The sequence below is a fragment of the Pleurodeles waltl genome, chromosome 6 (genome assembly GCF_031143425.1).
Source record: "Pleurodeles waltl isolate 20211129_DDA chromosome 6, aPleWal1.hap1.20221129, whole genome shotgun sequence".
Lineage (NCBI taxonomy): Eukaryota > Metazoa > Chordata > Amphibia > Caudata > Salamandridae > Pleurodeles > Pleurodeles waltl.
Genome location: NC_090445.1, coordinates 363418580 through 363434268, shown reverse-complemented (window position 1 = coordinate 363434268; position 15689 = coordinate 363418580). Strand labels below are relative to the sequence as shown.

Sequence of the window (15689 nt, the reverse complement as noted above, 5' to 3'; positions counted from 1 at the left end):
CCTGAGGCGATTCCCAAGCAGGGATTCATTAAGGAGAAGTACCCCTGGAGATATTGTCCCCTTCAGGCAGAACCTCTGGTGTTGATCAGTGTGTGTGTGGGGGCGGGGGCGGGGAGTGGGCTAAGATATGCCTCCCCTCCCCCGGCACGAATAAAGTGAAAGCAGTTCGATGCTAAAAGTTGCAGCTACATAAAGAAACAAGCAATGTCGCAGCCCTGCCAGCACAAGGCTGACAGCCCTTCCACAGATGCCAACACATGACAAATATGAGCACACATCGCCATCTGCTGGCGGACACCTGAAGCACTGTAACTCACAGGACAAAAGAGGCTAATAAAGTATGCTGGAGCGTGAGCCTCAGGAGTAAGGTCCGTGTCTCAAAGTGAAAGAATAGATGCCCCTTCACCATACACTTACAAAAAATAGGTCGGAGAATAAGAAAACATTTTAAATACAGACTAAGAACTTTTCTAAGCTAATAAATGTAGGTCAGTTCATTATTACCTCAACATTTTCAAATCGACATTTTAAAGCACATACGTTTACAAACATTCCTACTTTCCTTCTTTCTCTCTTTTCTTTACGTCTTGCCCTCTTTTTTGTTTATTTCTTCATCTGACTTTCTTTCTGTCGTTCTTTTCTTGCATTACTTTCTTTCTTTCCTCCTTTCTTTTTCGGTTTCTTTTCTGTCTTTAACGGCTTTAATTTCTTTATTTTTCTCATTATTTCCATTTCTTTGACTTTCTTTTCCTCTTTTTATTCTCTCCCTTTCTCTTTTTCATGCTTTTTTCCTTTTTCTTTCTTGTTATTCCTTCCATCTGTCTGCTTCTCGTTTCTTTCTTTCTGTACTTTTGTTCCTTAATTTCACTGCATCCTTCTTTTCTCTTCCTGTTTTCTCCTATCTTTCTCTTTCTTCATTCATCACCTTTCATTTGCTACTGTTTATTTTTCTTAACTTTCTCCCTCTTCCTGTTATTTCGTCCGTTCTTCCTTCCTCTCGTTCTCTGCTGCTTTTTATTCTCCCGCCTTACTTGTCTTTTTTTCTTGTGCCCCTCATTTTCTCCCTTCTCTCTTGTTTCTCCTTCTCTTTTCCCTTTCTGTATGCCTCTCTTTCTCTCTCTTATCCGTTCTCTCTCCAATACATTTTGTCCCTCTCTAGAGCAAAGGGGCAAAACTGATCCATGTGAACCCCATGTGCAAGCCTACTGACAATACAGCTTTTGCCAATAATGCTGTATGCTCCTATGCGCAGGATTGGGAAATCCAGGAGTGGTATTTAAGTCACTTGGCCTTTATGTAACCTTATAGAATCCCCATGTTAGGAAATAGCTCAGGTTGGTTTTTATTGCTCAGTAGTAGCTTTCACTATAGGAACCGTTGGAGGCCCCAGATATAAACCATATGAGTGTGAGATACTCTTTTCAAAAATTCAGGCACGAGACACTCAGCAATGACTAACCAATGTGAAGCTGTAGTAAGAGCCGCTCACCCTCGTAGGAATTTTCTGTCCCACCTTCATACCAAAGATGCAGTCCCTGAATACTCCAACAGTGAACTCAGAGGCTGATTCTTTTCAGGTCTGGCCTTTAACTTATTCCTGTTCCAGCTTTGGCCTTTGTTCTAAGGTGCAAGGAGGAAGGTGGAAAGGAGCTGCGAGACTCAAAACAGAGGTACACTAGAAAGGAGGTGTCTCATTTAACTTACCTGTTAGCCTGTGGCGGATAGCATCCAGAGAATAATGGTTGGGAGCAGGCAGAGGAAACTCCCTATGCTTCAAAGGGATCCTCTGTCTCCTAACCCCCAAATACAAAAGTAAATCCCAGTACAAGCATCTCTGAAATGTCCTGTGGGAATCCTAGAATTCACATTGCTGTCTGGGGCTCTCTCTACCCTCTATATTGGGTATTGCCAGCAAGTTAAAAAAGAGAAAAAGGATTCCACTGTAGCTATGGCTGCATGTGTCATACCCGCTCCATACACATCACTACATACTGCAGCACTATATGCACATGTACCATCCATATACCACATGAGTGGAAGAGGGCACAGTTGCAGGGGAGAGGCAGACAGTTTGAAACAGTGAGAGAAGACAGTAAGCGCTTCTCCTTGACAAAAAACAGGTAAAAGGCGAAACTTGCAACCAATAGTATTATTGCCACCACTATCAGTCTGCTACAGCCCGGAGCGATGATGGTAGTCACACTTAATATGGAGGATGCATTTGAGTCTCTGGGTTGCAGTTTGTATCACAGAAAAGACCATCGGTGCGTATGCATGATTTTAGTGTGTTATGACATGTGTTAGTGAGTTCTGACATGGGGTTCATAAATCGAGAGAGCTAGCTATCAATAACCTGATGCAGGGGGACACAATCCCTACCTAAGCTGTGCAGACTTCATTTCTCCATTACCGTCTCATCTACAATCAATCCGAAGGAATTCAAGTGTAATAGGATAACACCACCATAAACACAACTGAGTAATTGCAGCATAAATATAATTAAAATAAATGGCATGGCCATGGAAATTGATGTATATTTTAAAAATGAATCAGTGTTTCTCAAAATGAAAATACAATATTGAGCCACAAAATGATGCCAGGGAAAAATGCATTAAAAGTAGTCCACTTGAAAACTTTCTGACACAGAGAGAATATAATCAGAAAGACTTCTATTGTAGTAACCATCAATCAAAGAGAGGGTGATACAGACCTTCTAGACCACAAAAAGCACTCGTAAATCTTAGATTTTGAAATAATAACCAGTGTCCAGTTCGGGAAACGGAGTTGTAATCGATATTTAGCAAGTTAGAGAAGAATACCAGACCTGGAAAATGTTCCTCACCACGTGTGAATTCGTTTCTCACCAATGCACCACTTAGATATTGAAAACAAGTTTTTTTTTCCAAAAACGTGGCAACAAGACTCATACCAAGGGAACGGCAAAAGAGAAGCAATCCTTCCATTAAAAGCAGTCATACACAAAGCTCATAAGCACAGCTTCGTGGCTGCTACGTTGAAGACTTTGGGAAAGGCATAACAAAGGCATAACATTGTCACAATGTCCGTACGCTAATGACATCAATCCTTAGACGCTACAACATACGCCCTTGCTGGGTAGGTCCTAACATGTAAATACAAAAAACTATGAAACAATGAATTTTCTTCTGAACAAAGAATCAGCTTGGCTGTATCTGAAACGCACATAAAAAGCATGGAACATCTAGTTACTTTTTAGCCCCGATTACATGCTCACTCTTTCACAACAAATCAGTTACAAAACGATATGCTTCTCGGTGAAGGGTGAGTTCTTCTGAAATAATAACAATTAAACCTGATATTCTCTTAAGAACATACAACACCTAGAGTACCAATATACTAAAAACGGTGCTGATCATATGCGCACATATCGCTAATACACAGGTCTAAAATCCTTCCTGAAACAAATAGTAAGGTATGAAATACAACTATACTTTAATTATCAAAGTACTGTAAAATTGTAAATGTCTCTAGGTGTGTGATTATATTTTTGCAAGCACGAAGACACAAATTCGTTGCAGCCACAAAGACTTAAAATTACTGCAAGAAGAAAATAAACAAGAAAGAGTAATCAGTAAGAACAAAAAATGTAATGAGCACGGTGCTGATGTATCCCTAAAATAACAATCTGAGGCAATCAATCTATTTTTATTAGGTCAGGTGTGGATATAAAACTGATAAGCATCTCTGTGGATGTCTGAAACAGATGCCGGTATGTGATGAACCTATCCAAATAATGAACAAAAGATGATTTACACACACCACATATTTGTTTCTAATTGCTAATTGCGGCCCAAAGACCACTGATGAAGGTCCTCAAAAGAAATAAGACGGGGCCAAAACACATTGACAGGTAAAAAGTCTCAATCCTTGATATAACCTCCAGCTCGTAAATCCCTATGTATACCACATAAAAAGGTCATGGAAAATAAAATTGAGAACATTATTAGGCAGAATACCCTAGTAGATTCTGCAATCCTTAAGCTATAATGAAATATAACTTAAACACTGTGCATATCTTTTAAGGTAAAAATAAAAACAAGAGTTTACACAAAATAAAAAATTGTAATACTCTTTCACACAGAAGCACATGAGAAACTGTGGTGGTTTTCTGGTATTAGTAATGATGGTGGTAGTCGTGGTACCGATGCTCTAGCGGTGATGGTAGTAGTGGAAGTAGCAGTGATACTAGCAGTAGTGGTATTAATGGTGGTGATAGTGCTGTGTTCATAGTGGTGATGGTGGTAGTAATGGTGATCTTGGCAGTGGTGGTGCAGCGATAGACTCCAGTGGTGGTGGTGACAGTGGTGATGTAGTGACAGTGGTGGTGGTGATAATGGTAGAAGTGAAGAGTGTGGTGCTAGTGGTCATACTGATTGCTGTATAAGCGGTGGTGATAGTGGCAATAGTATTGGTAATAGTAGTGATGATGGTCTGATGATTATAGTGGTGATGTTGGTGATAGTAGTAATGGTGGTAGTAGAAGTAAGGACTGGTGGTGGTAATGGTGGTATTAATGGTGGTGGTATTTGTAGTGCTAATGATAATAGTGGTAATTGTAATGGTGGTGGCAAGGGTGGTATTGTGATACAATTGAAGCACTACAATGGCAAGCTTGCCAAAGGGCATGCCTTGCCACTGTATAACCTTTTAATAAAATCTGAAATGCACAGTGGTAGCCGGGCAGGTGCTTACCATTGAAATGTGTAGCCATGAAGCAGAGGCAGGGCAGAACAGAGGCTGGGTCTACTGTGAGCCATGGTAACAAAGGGGGTACAACAGGTGTGAGAAATACTGCAAGCAGCAGTTAAGTACTCACGGAGTGGGCTGGATACAGCAGATGTTTGCAGATTGAGGCAAAGACTTTGGGTTGTCAGTGTCTCTTACGGATGGAGAAGCAGACAGTAAGTAGGCAAAATGCCTTCACTCACACTGCCTGACGAGGAAAACACTGAATGGTTGTCTTGTGAAATGGAGCAATGTGTGACTGACACAGCCTTCAAGCCAATGGCTGTAGGAGGCTGACCCAGCTCAGTGTATGCTGTCCTGCGGGGCGATGGCTGAAGGAGGCTGACTGGAAGCCCCCTTTCTGTATGTAGTATTAGTGATGCTACAATGTACTGATTTTCAAGTTTACAATAAGCTTGCAAGACAGCTAATGCTATTACTAGTCTAAGACTTAATAAACAAGCTTAGGAACCAGGGGGCTCCCTTGGGAGTGAAAGTCGCGCTATATAAATTCCATATTCATTCAAATTTAGCGGCGATCAGGTCAATGCCTAACACAACGAAACATTCAGGGGTCACAGTAAGTCACATATATATTAGAAAGACGTCTCTGAACTAATAGGACAAGGACAATGTTACTCTTCTTGAACCACACACCACAAGCACGTGTATAAAGTACGTCACCTCATGTAAAGAAAGAACCCTAACAGTTCCAGAAACGCTAGGGACGATAACAAAAGATCTACACTAATACTAAAAGAGAAGCCACTCACTGTCCACAGGAGTATAGAAACTGACACTAAGAAAGTCGCTTTCACTATCCATAGTGTGTAACGATGCATTTAGTGTAAGAAATAACAAACATAAGATCTGTAGTATTTCTGCTAGCTGTGCCTAAGCCTTCTGAAGGCGTCCTGCTAATGAGAGGTCTGGTATGTAAATCAAAGTAGCAGAGAGGTGGTTTTGGAACAGAGGGTCATAGGGCAGAACGGCTGCATGCAGTCTACAAGTATACAACATTGATATTATGACCTCACTAAGCACTTAAATGAGAAGCACAAGAGAGGGCCATTAAGAACATCAGGCACTTATAAAACAGCCTAGGCATCAGCATAGTATATAGGCAGCAGTGCCAGCCCAAACCATGGCTCGCCGTATCACCCAGACATTTCACATTTATTTAGGCTCCAGCCTATGATGGATACCGTCGGATTGTATGAAATGGCCTCGGCGAGCAACAGCGCCTGAGGGCAGATGTAACTTACACCTAGGGAAATACCAATAAACATCATAACAGGGACAGAGGATTTCCTAGACCGGAAATGAAGACAAGTCGATTCTTGTCCTTAGTTGGGCCAGTAACCCATACCCACCCACGTTCCGAGCGCCTAATAAAGATATAGCAAATACCATTGGCGAATGCCCACTGCGCTGAAAGCACATGATATTGAATCGCGCAGCACACACGGGCCTGTCGGCGGCCGGCATGGGCCTCTGTGCATATGGACCAGCAGCGCTTCCCAGGGCCGAGGGTGACGCGCAGCCTCCGCCAGTCTCGTACCTTGCTGCTGGTGCATGACGTCCCTTCCACCGCGGCCTCGGATACTCACTCCGGCCTGCGCGCGCTGCCGTCGCCACCGAACCTCCGGGATCTTCTCCAGCCGCGGCGGGGGCAGAAGGACTGACGACACCCCGACGCCTCCCAGGACCTGTCAGTACCAAGGAGCAGGAGAGACGGCTGAGCGCAGCCTTGTATGTTCCATACAGATTCCCGGGCCTGGGGCGGGGGGTCGATCGGCTCCGGATGACACCGAGCACCAAAGCCCTTCAGCCCCGATAACCTTGTCCACGCGACGTCATTCTGTTGCCGGCGAACGTGCCGCGCTCCGAGCCGGTCAGGCTATTCCTCTCCCTTCACCTTTGCATATCGATCCAGGTTTCATCTCGTGACTGGCCTCTGAAGGTTAGAGTCCCCTGCAGAGGACTTATATTAGTCAACAGACGTATTTTCGTTTTACAACCCAACAACGACCATCACAACAGGTTCCTATATTAAAACATCGGTTATTTATCACAAAGGCACTTAAATGATAGACTTTATAATAGATGTGAGCCTCTAATGAATGTATAAAATATACATGCATGCCAGCAAGCCCGATTCAGGTGGGAGTCTTCCAGTTTTTGAAGTAAAAAATTTATTTATTTTATCTGTCTGTCTAAAATTGCCTCTGACTCAATATAGGTGAATTGGGAAAATACATTCACCATTTTACAACCTCATACTTTCCTGTTTGAAGATATTGGCATGTGTTAGAAATGAGGACTCTAGCAGTGGCGTAACAAATGCCCCCATGCCATGCAGGTCATTTGTTATGCTGCGAGCAGGTGATGGGGGGTTGGGGGCAGAGCTCAGAGAGGTCCCCTTAGTCAAGTACATTGTGCACTGGCAGTGGGCCCCTAACTTGAGGGGTGCCCAGGTACTTTGCAGGGGGCCCCCTCAACTTTCGTTACCCCACTGGTCTTTAGTTGACAGTGGTTTGTATCCTGTCCGAGTAGGGACCCTCACTCTACTCAGGGAAAGGAAGCCACGCAGCTAAGATAATCCCTGCTCACCCCCTTGGTAGCATGGCACGAGCAGTGAGGCTTATCTCAGATGCAACGTGTAAAGTATTTGTACACAGACACACACACATACAAAGACAGTGAAACACTACAAAAGGGCTTCACACCAGTTTAGAAAAACAGCCAATATTTATTTGATTAAAACAAGATCTAAATAAAAAAATCCAACATTCACAAGCAAAGATATGATTTTCAAATATTAAATCTTAGTCTAGCGTTTTGAAGCACTATAGCCCCAACTGGGGCTATCACAACGTCTTGATGGAGTGGTTCCCAACAGTCTGACGCCAATCCTGGGGGAGTGGGGCCGGTCACGGAGTTGCACGTACCCCAGGCACAGTATCTTGGAAAATGAGGAAACAAAGACATTGCACGGAGTCAGGGAGGTGAGGCATCGCTGGAGGCGGTGCAGCATTGGTTACTTACAGCTAGGCAGGGAAGGTGAGGCGACGGTTCCTTACAGTTGCAGGGGAGGTGGGGCAGCATCTGTGGCATGCCGTCAGTTCCTTACGATTGGCCAGGGTTAATGGATCCAGCTGGTCAAGATGCAAGGCATCAACCTCGCAGTGTCGCGATCACACCACAGGGCTATAGGTGCTGCGGCGGAGTCGGGGTTGGGCGTCACGGATGTCAGTGACATGACACTTGAGACTCACACTGTGGCGGTACTTTGGAGGCACTGCGGCGGTGTCGGGCCTGTGACATTGGTCATTGCACTCAGCAGGGACCACAGCTCTGGTGCAGGCAGCGGCGCAGAGTCAGACAGCGGCACAGGTTTCAAAGTTGCTCTGGAGTCAATGTACTTGGTTTCTTCTTGGTTACACCTGAACTCACTCCCAAGGTTCCAGAAACTGGATTTGGCAACACTTTGTGAGTTAGGACTGTCAGCAAGGGAGCCCAGGTACCGGCAGATGAAGTCTTTGATGTTCCTGAGACTGCGAACAGGAAGCAAGCTCAATCCAAGCCATTGGAGATCCTTTGGAAGCAGGATACAGAAAGCAAATTCCAGTCTTTTCACTCACAGAAAAGAAGCAGCAAGCAGCGGGCCAGCACTACAAAGCGACAGGCAGAGTGGCAGACCCTCCTATGGCATCTAGCTCTTCTTTCTGGCAGAATGTCCTCAGTCCAGAAGGATTGTAAAGTTGTGGTCTCAGAGGCCCAGTACTTACACTAATTTCTGCCTTTGAAGTAGGCAACCTTCAAAGGAAAGTCATTTTAGTGCACAAGACCCTGCCTTTCCTGCCCTGGCCCCAGGCACTCTCCAGGGGGTTGAAAACTGCTTTGTGTAAGGACAGGCACAGCCCTATCCCAGTGCAAGTGTCAGCTCCTCCGACCACTCTAGCCCAGGATGACCCATCAGGATCTACAGGGCACACCTCAGCTCCCTTTGTGTGACAGCCTAACTGTCACCCTGACCCAGAAGTGTATTCCACAGCCAGGCAGAGGCACAGAATGGTTAAGCAAGAAAATGCCCACGTTCTAAAAGTGGCATTTTCAAACTTACAATTCATAGGAAGATGTGTTTTTAATTGTGAGTTCAGAGACCCCAAACTCCATATCTCTGTCTGCTCCGAATGGGAAATTACATTTGAAAGATATTTCAAGGCAATCACCATGTTAACCTATAGGAGAGAGCTAGGCCTTGCAAAAGTGAAAAACAATTTCAACAGCATTTGACTATCAGGACTTGTAAAACACACCTGTACATGTCCTACCTTTTAAATATATTGCACCCTTCCCATGGAGCTGCCTTGGGCCTACCTTAGGGGTGATTTACAAGTAGTAAAAGGGAAGGTTTGGGCCTGGCAAGCGGGTGAACTTGCCAGGTTGAGATGACAGTTTAAAACTGCACACACAGACGCTGCAGTGGCAGGCCTGAGGAATGTTTAAAGGACTACTCATGTGGGTGGCACAATCAGTGCTGCAGGCCCACTAATAGCATTTGATTGACAGCCCCGGACATACATAGCGCACTGTACTAGGGACTTACTAGTAAAGCAAATATGCCAAGCATCGATGCCAGTCACCAATACTGTTAGAAATGGGGTCTGTAGTTGGAAGTCAGTTTGCACCTTGTCCAAGTAGGGACCCTCAATCTAGTCAGGGTAAGGGATTCACATACCTAAGTTAACTACTGCTCACCCCCTTAGTACCTTGGCACAAGCAATCAGGCTTATCTCAGAGGCAATGTGTAAAGTATTTGTACAGCAAACACACATGTGTGTTTTCAGTTCCTTGATAAAATGGGAGTCTGTGTGGGGCTGGATTACTCCTGATACTCTCCCTTTGTCTTATAAAGTAATTGTACACACACAGTAACACAGTGAAAACACCTCAAAAGTACTCCACACCAGTTTAGAAAGTAGTTAATATTTATCTAAGTTAAACAAGACCAAAAGAACAAAAATCCAACATACTCAAGAAAAGATATAAAATTTTAAAGTAAAAAGAGTCTTAATGCATAGGAATCAATGGATGCGTTGTTTTAGCACAAAGTACCTGGTTTGTGTCAAAAATAAAGCCGCAGGTGTGGCGATGAATCAGAAAAGTGAGCAATGCGTCAATTCCTTACTGGCAAGTGAGGCTGTGCGTCGATCCTTTCCCTGCCGGGTAGGCGATGTGTCGATTCTTTGCCCGCAGGAGAACAATGTGTCGATTTCCGGGCATGCAGCCTCAAGTCCTTGCTGCGATGTAGAAGATTTGACGCCCAAGGTCGATGCGTGTAAAATTCCGATGCGCTGTGTGAAGGGTCCACATTGAGAACAGACGCTAAGTTGATTCTTTAGTAGTGAGGCCGGCACTGTGTTGAATTTTCAGCCGTGGAACAAGCGCTGCATCGATTTTTTCTGATGCGCACACAGCAGTGCATGGATTTTCCCTCGCAGGTTACCAGCTTCCACTTCTAAGGGCCCAGGGACTGGATTTTACACCACTTAGCAAGTCAGGATTTTCAGCAGAAGAGCCCATGCACTAGCAGATGAAGTCTTTGCTGTCCCTGAGACTTTACAACAGGAGGCAAGGTCAGTTCAAGCCCATGAGGAAACCTCACAAGCAGGATACACAGCAAAGTCCAGTCTTCTCGAAAGCAGGAGCAGCAACCGCAGGCCAACCCAGCAAAGTACACATAGCAATGGGGCGGTACTCTTCCTCACATCTCTTCAGCTCTTCTTCTTGGCAGAGCCTACTCTTGATCCAGAAGTGTTCTAAAATTGTGGGGTCAGCAGTCCAATACATATACTCATTTCTGCATGTGAAGTAGGCACACTTCTAAGGAACGTTTTTCTAGTGCATAAGACCCTGCCTCTCCCTGTCCTGGCCCCAGAGACACTCCAGGGGGTTGGAGACTGCTTTGTGTAAGGACAGGCACAGACCTATTCAGGTGCAAGTGTCAGCTCCTCCCTCCACTCTAGCCCAGGAAGACCCATCAGGATATGAAGGACACACCTCAGGTCCCTTTGTGTGACTGTCTAGAGCAGTGGTCTCCAAACTTTTTGATGCGCGCCCCCAGTTGAATAATAGAAATCATTGGGCCCCCTCAGAATTTTTCACAACTATTATATATAGATGGCAATGTTTAAATATGTCTAGACCTATTTAAACATTGCAGTTAAGTACTGTTATATTTTTTTAATGCAATAACATGCTTCTGCTTAAAACAAAGGCCTGTATCTGTATAATGCTTCTTTTGGCAAGAGTCTGCCCCCTGCCTCCCTGAGATCACTTGAGGCCCCCTTAGGGGGGCCTGCCCCCCAGTTTGAAGACCTCTGGTCTGGAGTGAATTCACAGATAGCCCAACCATCATTCTGACCCAGACGTGTATTCCACAGCCAGGCAGAGGCACAAAATGGTTAATCAAGAAAATGCCCACTTTCTAAAAGTGGCATTTTCAAACATGAAATTTAAAAACCACCTTCATTAAAAGATGTGTTTTTAAATTTAAAGACCCCAAATCCAATCTCTGTCTGCTCCCAATGGGAAATTACACTCAAGAGGTATCTCAAGGCAATCCCCATGATAACCTATAGGAGAGATAGGCCTTGCAATAGAGAAAAACGAATCAGGCAGTACTTCACTATCAGGACATGTAAAACGCACCAGTACCTGTCCTACATTTTAAATACACTGTACCATGCCCCTAGGGCTACCTTGGGCCTATCTTAGGGGTGCCTCACATGTACTAAAAGGGAAGGTTTGGACCTGGCAAGTGGGTGCACTTGCCAGGTCGGCATGGCAGTTTAAAACTGCCCGCACATACAATGCAATGACAGGTCTGAGACATGTTTTACAGGGCTACTCATATGGGTTGTACAATCAGTGCTGCAGGCCCACTAGTGGCATTTGATTTACAGGTCCTGGGCACACATGGCGCACTATACTCGGAACTTACTAGTAAATCAAATATTCCAATCATGGATAATTAATCATAATCACAATTTACAGAGAGAGCATATGCACGTTAGCACTGGTCAGCAGTGGTAAAGTGCCCAGAGTCCTAGAGCCAACAAAAAGAGGGTCAGAAAAATAGGAGGCAAAAGGCAAAACGTCTGGGGATAAACCTGCGAAAAGGGCCACATCCAACACAATTCCCCACCAGCCCAAAGCAAGACGAGACCAATCAATACCTTGATGGACATCCCAGATTGGGGCAATAGAACATAGACCCTGGCCCACAACAACAGGGGAATATTCCTGTTCTACAACCTTCTGAACCCAGCTGGACCTCTCTGTCCTTACACTCAGGGCCCACTAATCTAAGCTGGGGGGACACCTCTCCTCACCTGTGGATACCATCTGTGCAGCACCTAACATTACTTTGCTCACAGATGTATTCCAGTGGGCAGATAGTACCACCATGGCCAACACAACGGTGTAGCCCACTCCATCCCCAGGTTGTGAATCCTGTCCCCCACCCCCCCGGGGTAACTCTGTCCACCGGGACAGCAAGCCACAGTGGCCAAAGTCAGGTGTCAGTGACGAGAACCAGGCCCTAGGCCTTTCAGGGCTCTATAATCACGGTGACTTCGGAGAGTGGGAGCCGCAGGTGTCTGGCACCCTTTGTCCATTCTCCCTCCCACCACGTCAGGGATGGCAGCCTGACACTAGTCCACTTCTGAGGAGTAACACTACCCACCACAAGGGAAAAACATCCCTCATGTGTTGGGAAAGAGTCTGCCTGGCGTAGTTCTCCAGCCCACTGTCCACCTGACAGTGCCTGAAGGCCACCTAGGCCAGAAGTGGCCTCACCAGGGTGAGCCTTGGGGTGCTCTGACCTTAGAGCTGGCAACCCTGCCCCCTGGTCCTCCCACTGCGGACTGTCTCCCCCCTCCCCCCTTTCCCTGGATGTCTGCACCCTTCCACCTGGAGTGGCACTGCCAGAAACTGAAACTGGTGGGACCCTTATGACAGTCACCTCCCCACTTCTTCTGACACTGTGGGGTCTTCCTCAGCAGATGGTCTCCCGGAACAGACTAGGCTCCCCCCCTGGTTTTCTCTCATGGAACCCTCCAGGCTCTGGAACTGGGTCTTCGGCAGCCTGGGCCTCTGCCCACCCCCACTCTTCAAGGACAGGACATGGGACCCCTCACCCTCTGGGATATACCTGGGTCACTGCAAACCTCCCTTGGTTGGGGACATTCTGAGCCACTCCCTTCAAGAGCACCCACAAATGCCTCTTCAGACTCTCTGGTGTCAGAGTCACCAGATCCTCGGGGTCTGCGCACGTTCCCAACACGTCCACCACTGAACAGCTCCAAGACTCTGATAGATAAATCACAGAGGCTAAGAGAGTTCAAGAGGGGAAGAGGGGATTAGGAAGGGAACAGCTGGGAAGGAGACCTGTAGTAAGAAAAAGGTTAAAACACACAATATGAAAATTACATCTCATGAAATCAATACTAGACTATGACTCTAAGCCTAGTCATTCTGAAAACATGAACAACCTAAGAATTAGGCTTAAAATGACTAAGTTTCAAGATGGCCTGATACCTGTAAGTGAATCAAGATGGATTAAATGAAGCTCTCAAATTCAAGTACCTTCCTTTACATGAGAATCAGGAAAACATTCTGAATAAGTTCTAAACCAGTCATATGAATCCTTTTTTAAGAATGCATACTAGGACCATGCAATATTGCATCTAGAAACTCTGGCCTTCTGTGATCTCTTGAAATGTTCCAACACAAATTGCGCACATTGCAGATTTTTATATATATAGTAAACACTATAAAAGGATTGTGCACCATGAATAACACAATATGGATTCAGGAAACAAATCACACAACTTGTCAACTCAAATATTACCTAATACATGTCTTAGAATAGTGGCATACAATGAACAACATTAATTAAGCTTGAGGAGAGAATCGTGCGTCTTGCCGATTCGAGTTTCACCATGTAAAATGTCAAGAAATGGTAGCACGCAATGAATATCAATGTTAAATCACCATTAAACGAATTGAGCATCTTGCCGATTCGTAAGCCACGATGTAAATGCCAAGAAATAACACCGCGCAATGAATAACAAGATTAAAGCACCATGAAACGAATTGCGCGTCTTGCCGATTCTTAAGCCACCATGCAAATGTCAAGAAATGGTAGCGCGCAATGAATAACAAGATCAAATCAGCATGAAACAAATCGCGCGTCTTGCTGATTCGCAAGCCACCATGCAAATGTCAAGAAATGGTAGCGCGCAATGAATAACAAAGTCAAATCATCATGAAACGAATTGCGTGTCTTGCCGATTCGTAAGCCACCATATAAATGTCAAGAAATGGTAGCGCGCAATGAATAACAAGATTAAATCAGCATGAAGCGAATCGAGCCTCTTGCAGATTCGTAAGCCACCATACAAATGTCAAGAAATGGTAGCGAGCAAAGTAATCTGTTAATCATTAAAGAATTAGGCCAAGAATGTGAAAGTTCTCGATAACGGCATTGGGAGGCCAGCCCAACCGCCGTCTTACCGCCCAGAACAAGGATCACCAATGAAGAATGAAGGGCAGAGGCCTGGAAGATCAAATAGGCCACCGGGACAGGAGCTCAGGAAGTAGCTGCTGTTCTGCACCGGGACCTCTGAATAGTGAGTACTTGGAGCTGTGCTGGCTCCCTTTTATAGAGTCTTGGCCCAACCCACAACCACACCCAGGCATGCTGCAGGGAAAGTCTCTGGATAGCCCTGGAAAGGGACCACACCCTAACACACTCTGAAAGCCTGCAGCAATACATTGCAAATGGACAGTATTTGTAAAGACATTAAAAATAAGTCTTCAGGATTAAACTCTGCATTGCAAAAGGTTAAACAACAACATATCAGCACAATGCATAAATTATGTTGTTTTGAGAATGCTGGGTTTTTGCATTCTAGTCGCCAATAGAGCGCGCACTGCCCTGGTGTTGACAGTACTCCCCTCTCCCAGACGCGCTCTAGGGCCTGGTTTGCATGGATTAAGACGATGAAAGCGTCATACAAGTACTGGAGCATAAACATCAGATGCGGAAACCCATGAGTTACTTTCAGGACCATAACCTTTCCATGAGATTAAGTACCATAGATTACGCCCTCTCAGTTTAGAATCCAACACTTTCTTAACTTCGTATTCTTCTTCCCCTTGTACTAGAACAGGAGCTGGATGAGGGTGGACCTTTTGGACTGCCTTCTTCAAGAGGGAAGTGTGGAACACTGGATGAATCCGTAAGGATCTGGGCAATTGTAGTTTATAGGTCACCGGATTGATTTGCTGGAGGACAGTGTAAGGACCTATGAATTTGGGGTTAAACATGTGCTTCTTCTTGAAATCTATATGTTTTGTGGAAAGCCACACTTTGTCACCTGGTTGATATTGCGGTCCCTCACAATGTTTCTTGTCATAATGCCTTTTGTATTTTTGTTTGGCTTTTTCTAAATGCTGTTGAATCAGTTTCTGGGTTTGATGCAAATGCTGAATGGTTTCTGACACAGATGGAGTAAGAGAACTTTCTTGAGGTATTGTGATAGGCAAGGTGTCAGGATGATAGCCAAATAAACCAAAAAAGGGTGTAACGCCAATAGAAGTGTGGAATGAGTTATTGTAGGCTAACTCAGCTAACCAAGCATAGATGTCCAAGAATGAAGTGCCTTTTCAGCGTAGGCACATAGGTAGTGTTTCAAAGTCTGATTTAGTCTCTTCGTTTGACCATCTGTTTGAGGATGGTGACTAGTAGATAGTGTAGATGTCACTTGGAGTGTTTTACACCATGTCTTCCGCAAATTGGAGGCAAATTGCGACCCCCGATCAGAGAGGATAACTTTTGGCAGTCCATGATA

At 45.0% G+C, this 15689-nt stretch overlaps 1 protein-coding gene across 1 annotated transcript in view; it reads right to left on the bottom strand.

Annotated features, from left to right (window-relative positions):
* The window catches only part of SALL2 (spalt like transcription factor 2), a 193606-nt gene extending 187000 nt beyond the window's left edge, over window positions 1–6606 (bottom strand). The window contains exon 1 of the mRNA XM_069238261.1: window positions 6326–6606. Within this exon, the coding sequence (XP_069094362.1) occupies window positions 6326–6341 (16 nt within the window). The 5' untranslated portion in view covers window positions 6342–6606. The remainder of the gene's footprint in view (window positions 1–6325) is intronic.
* Between the last annotated feature and the right edge of the window lie 9083 nt (window positions 6607–15689).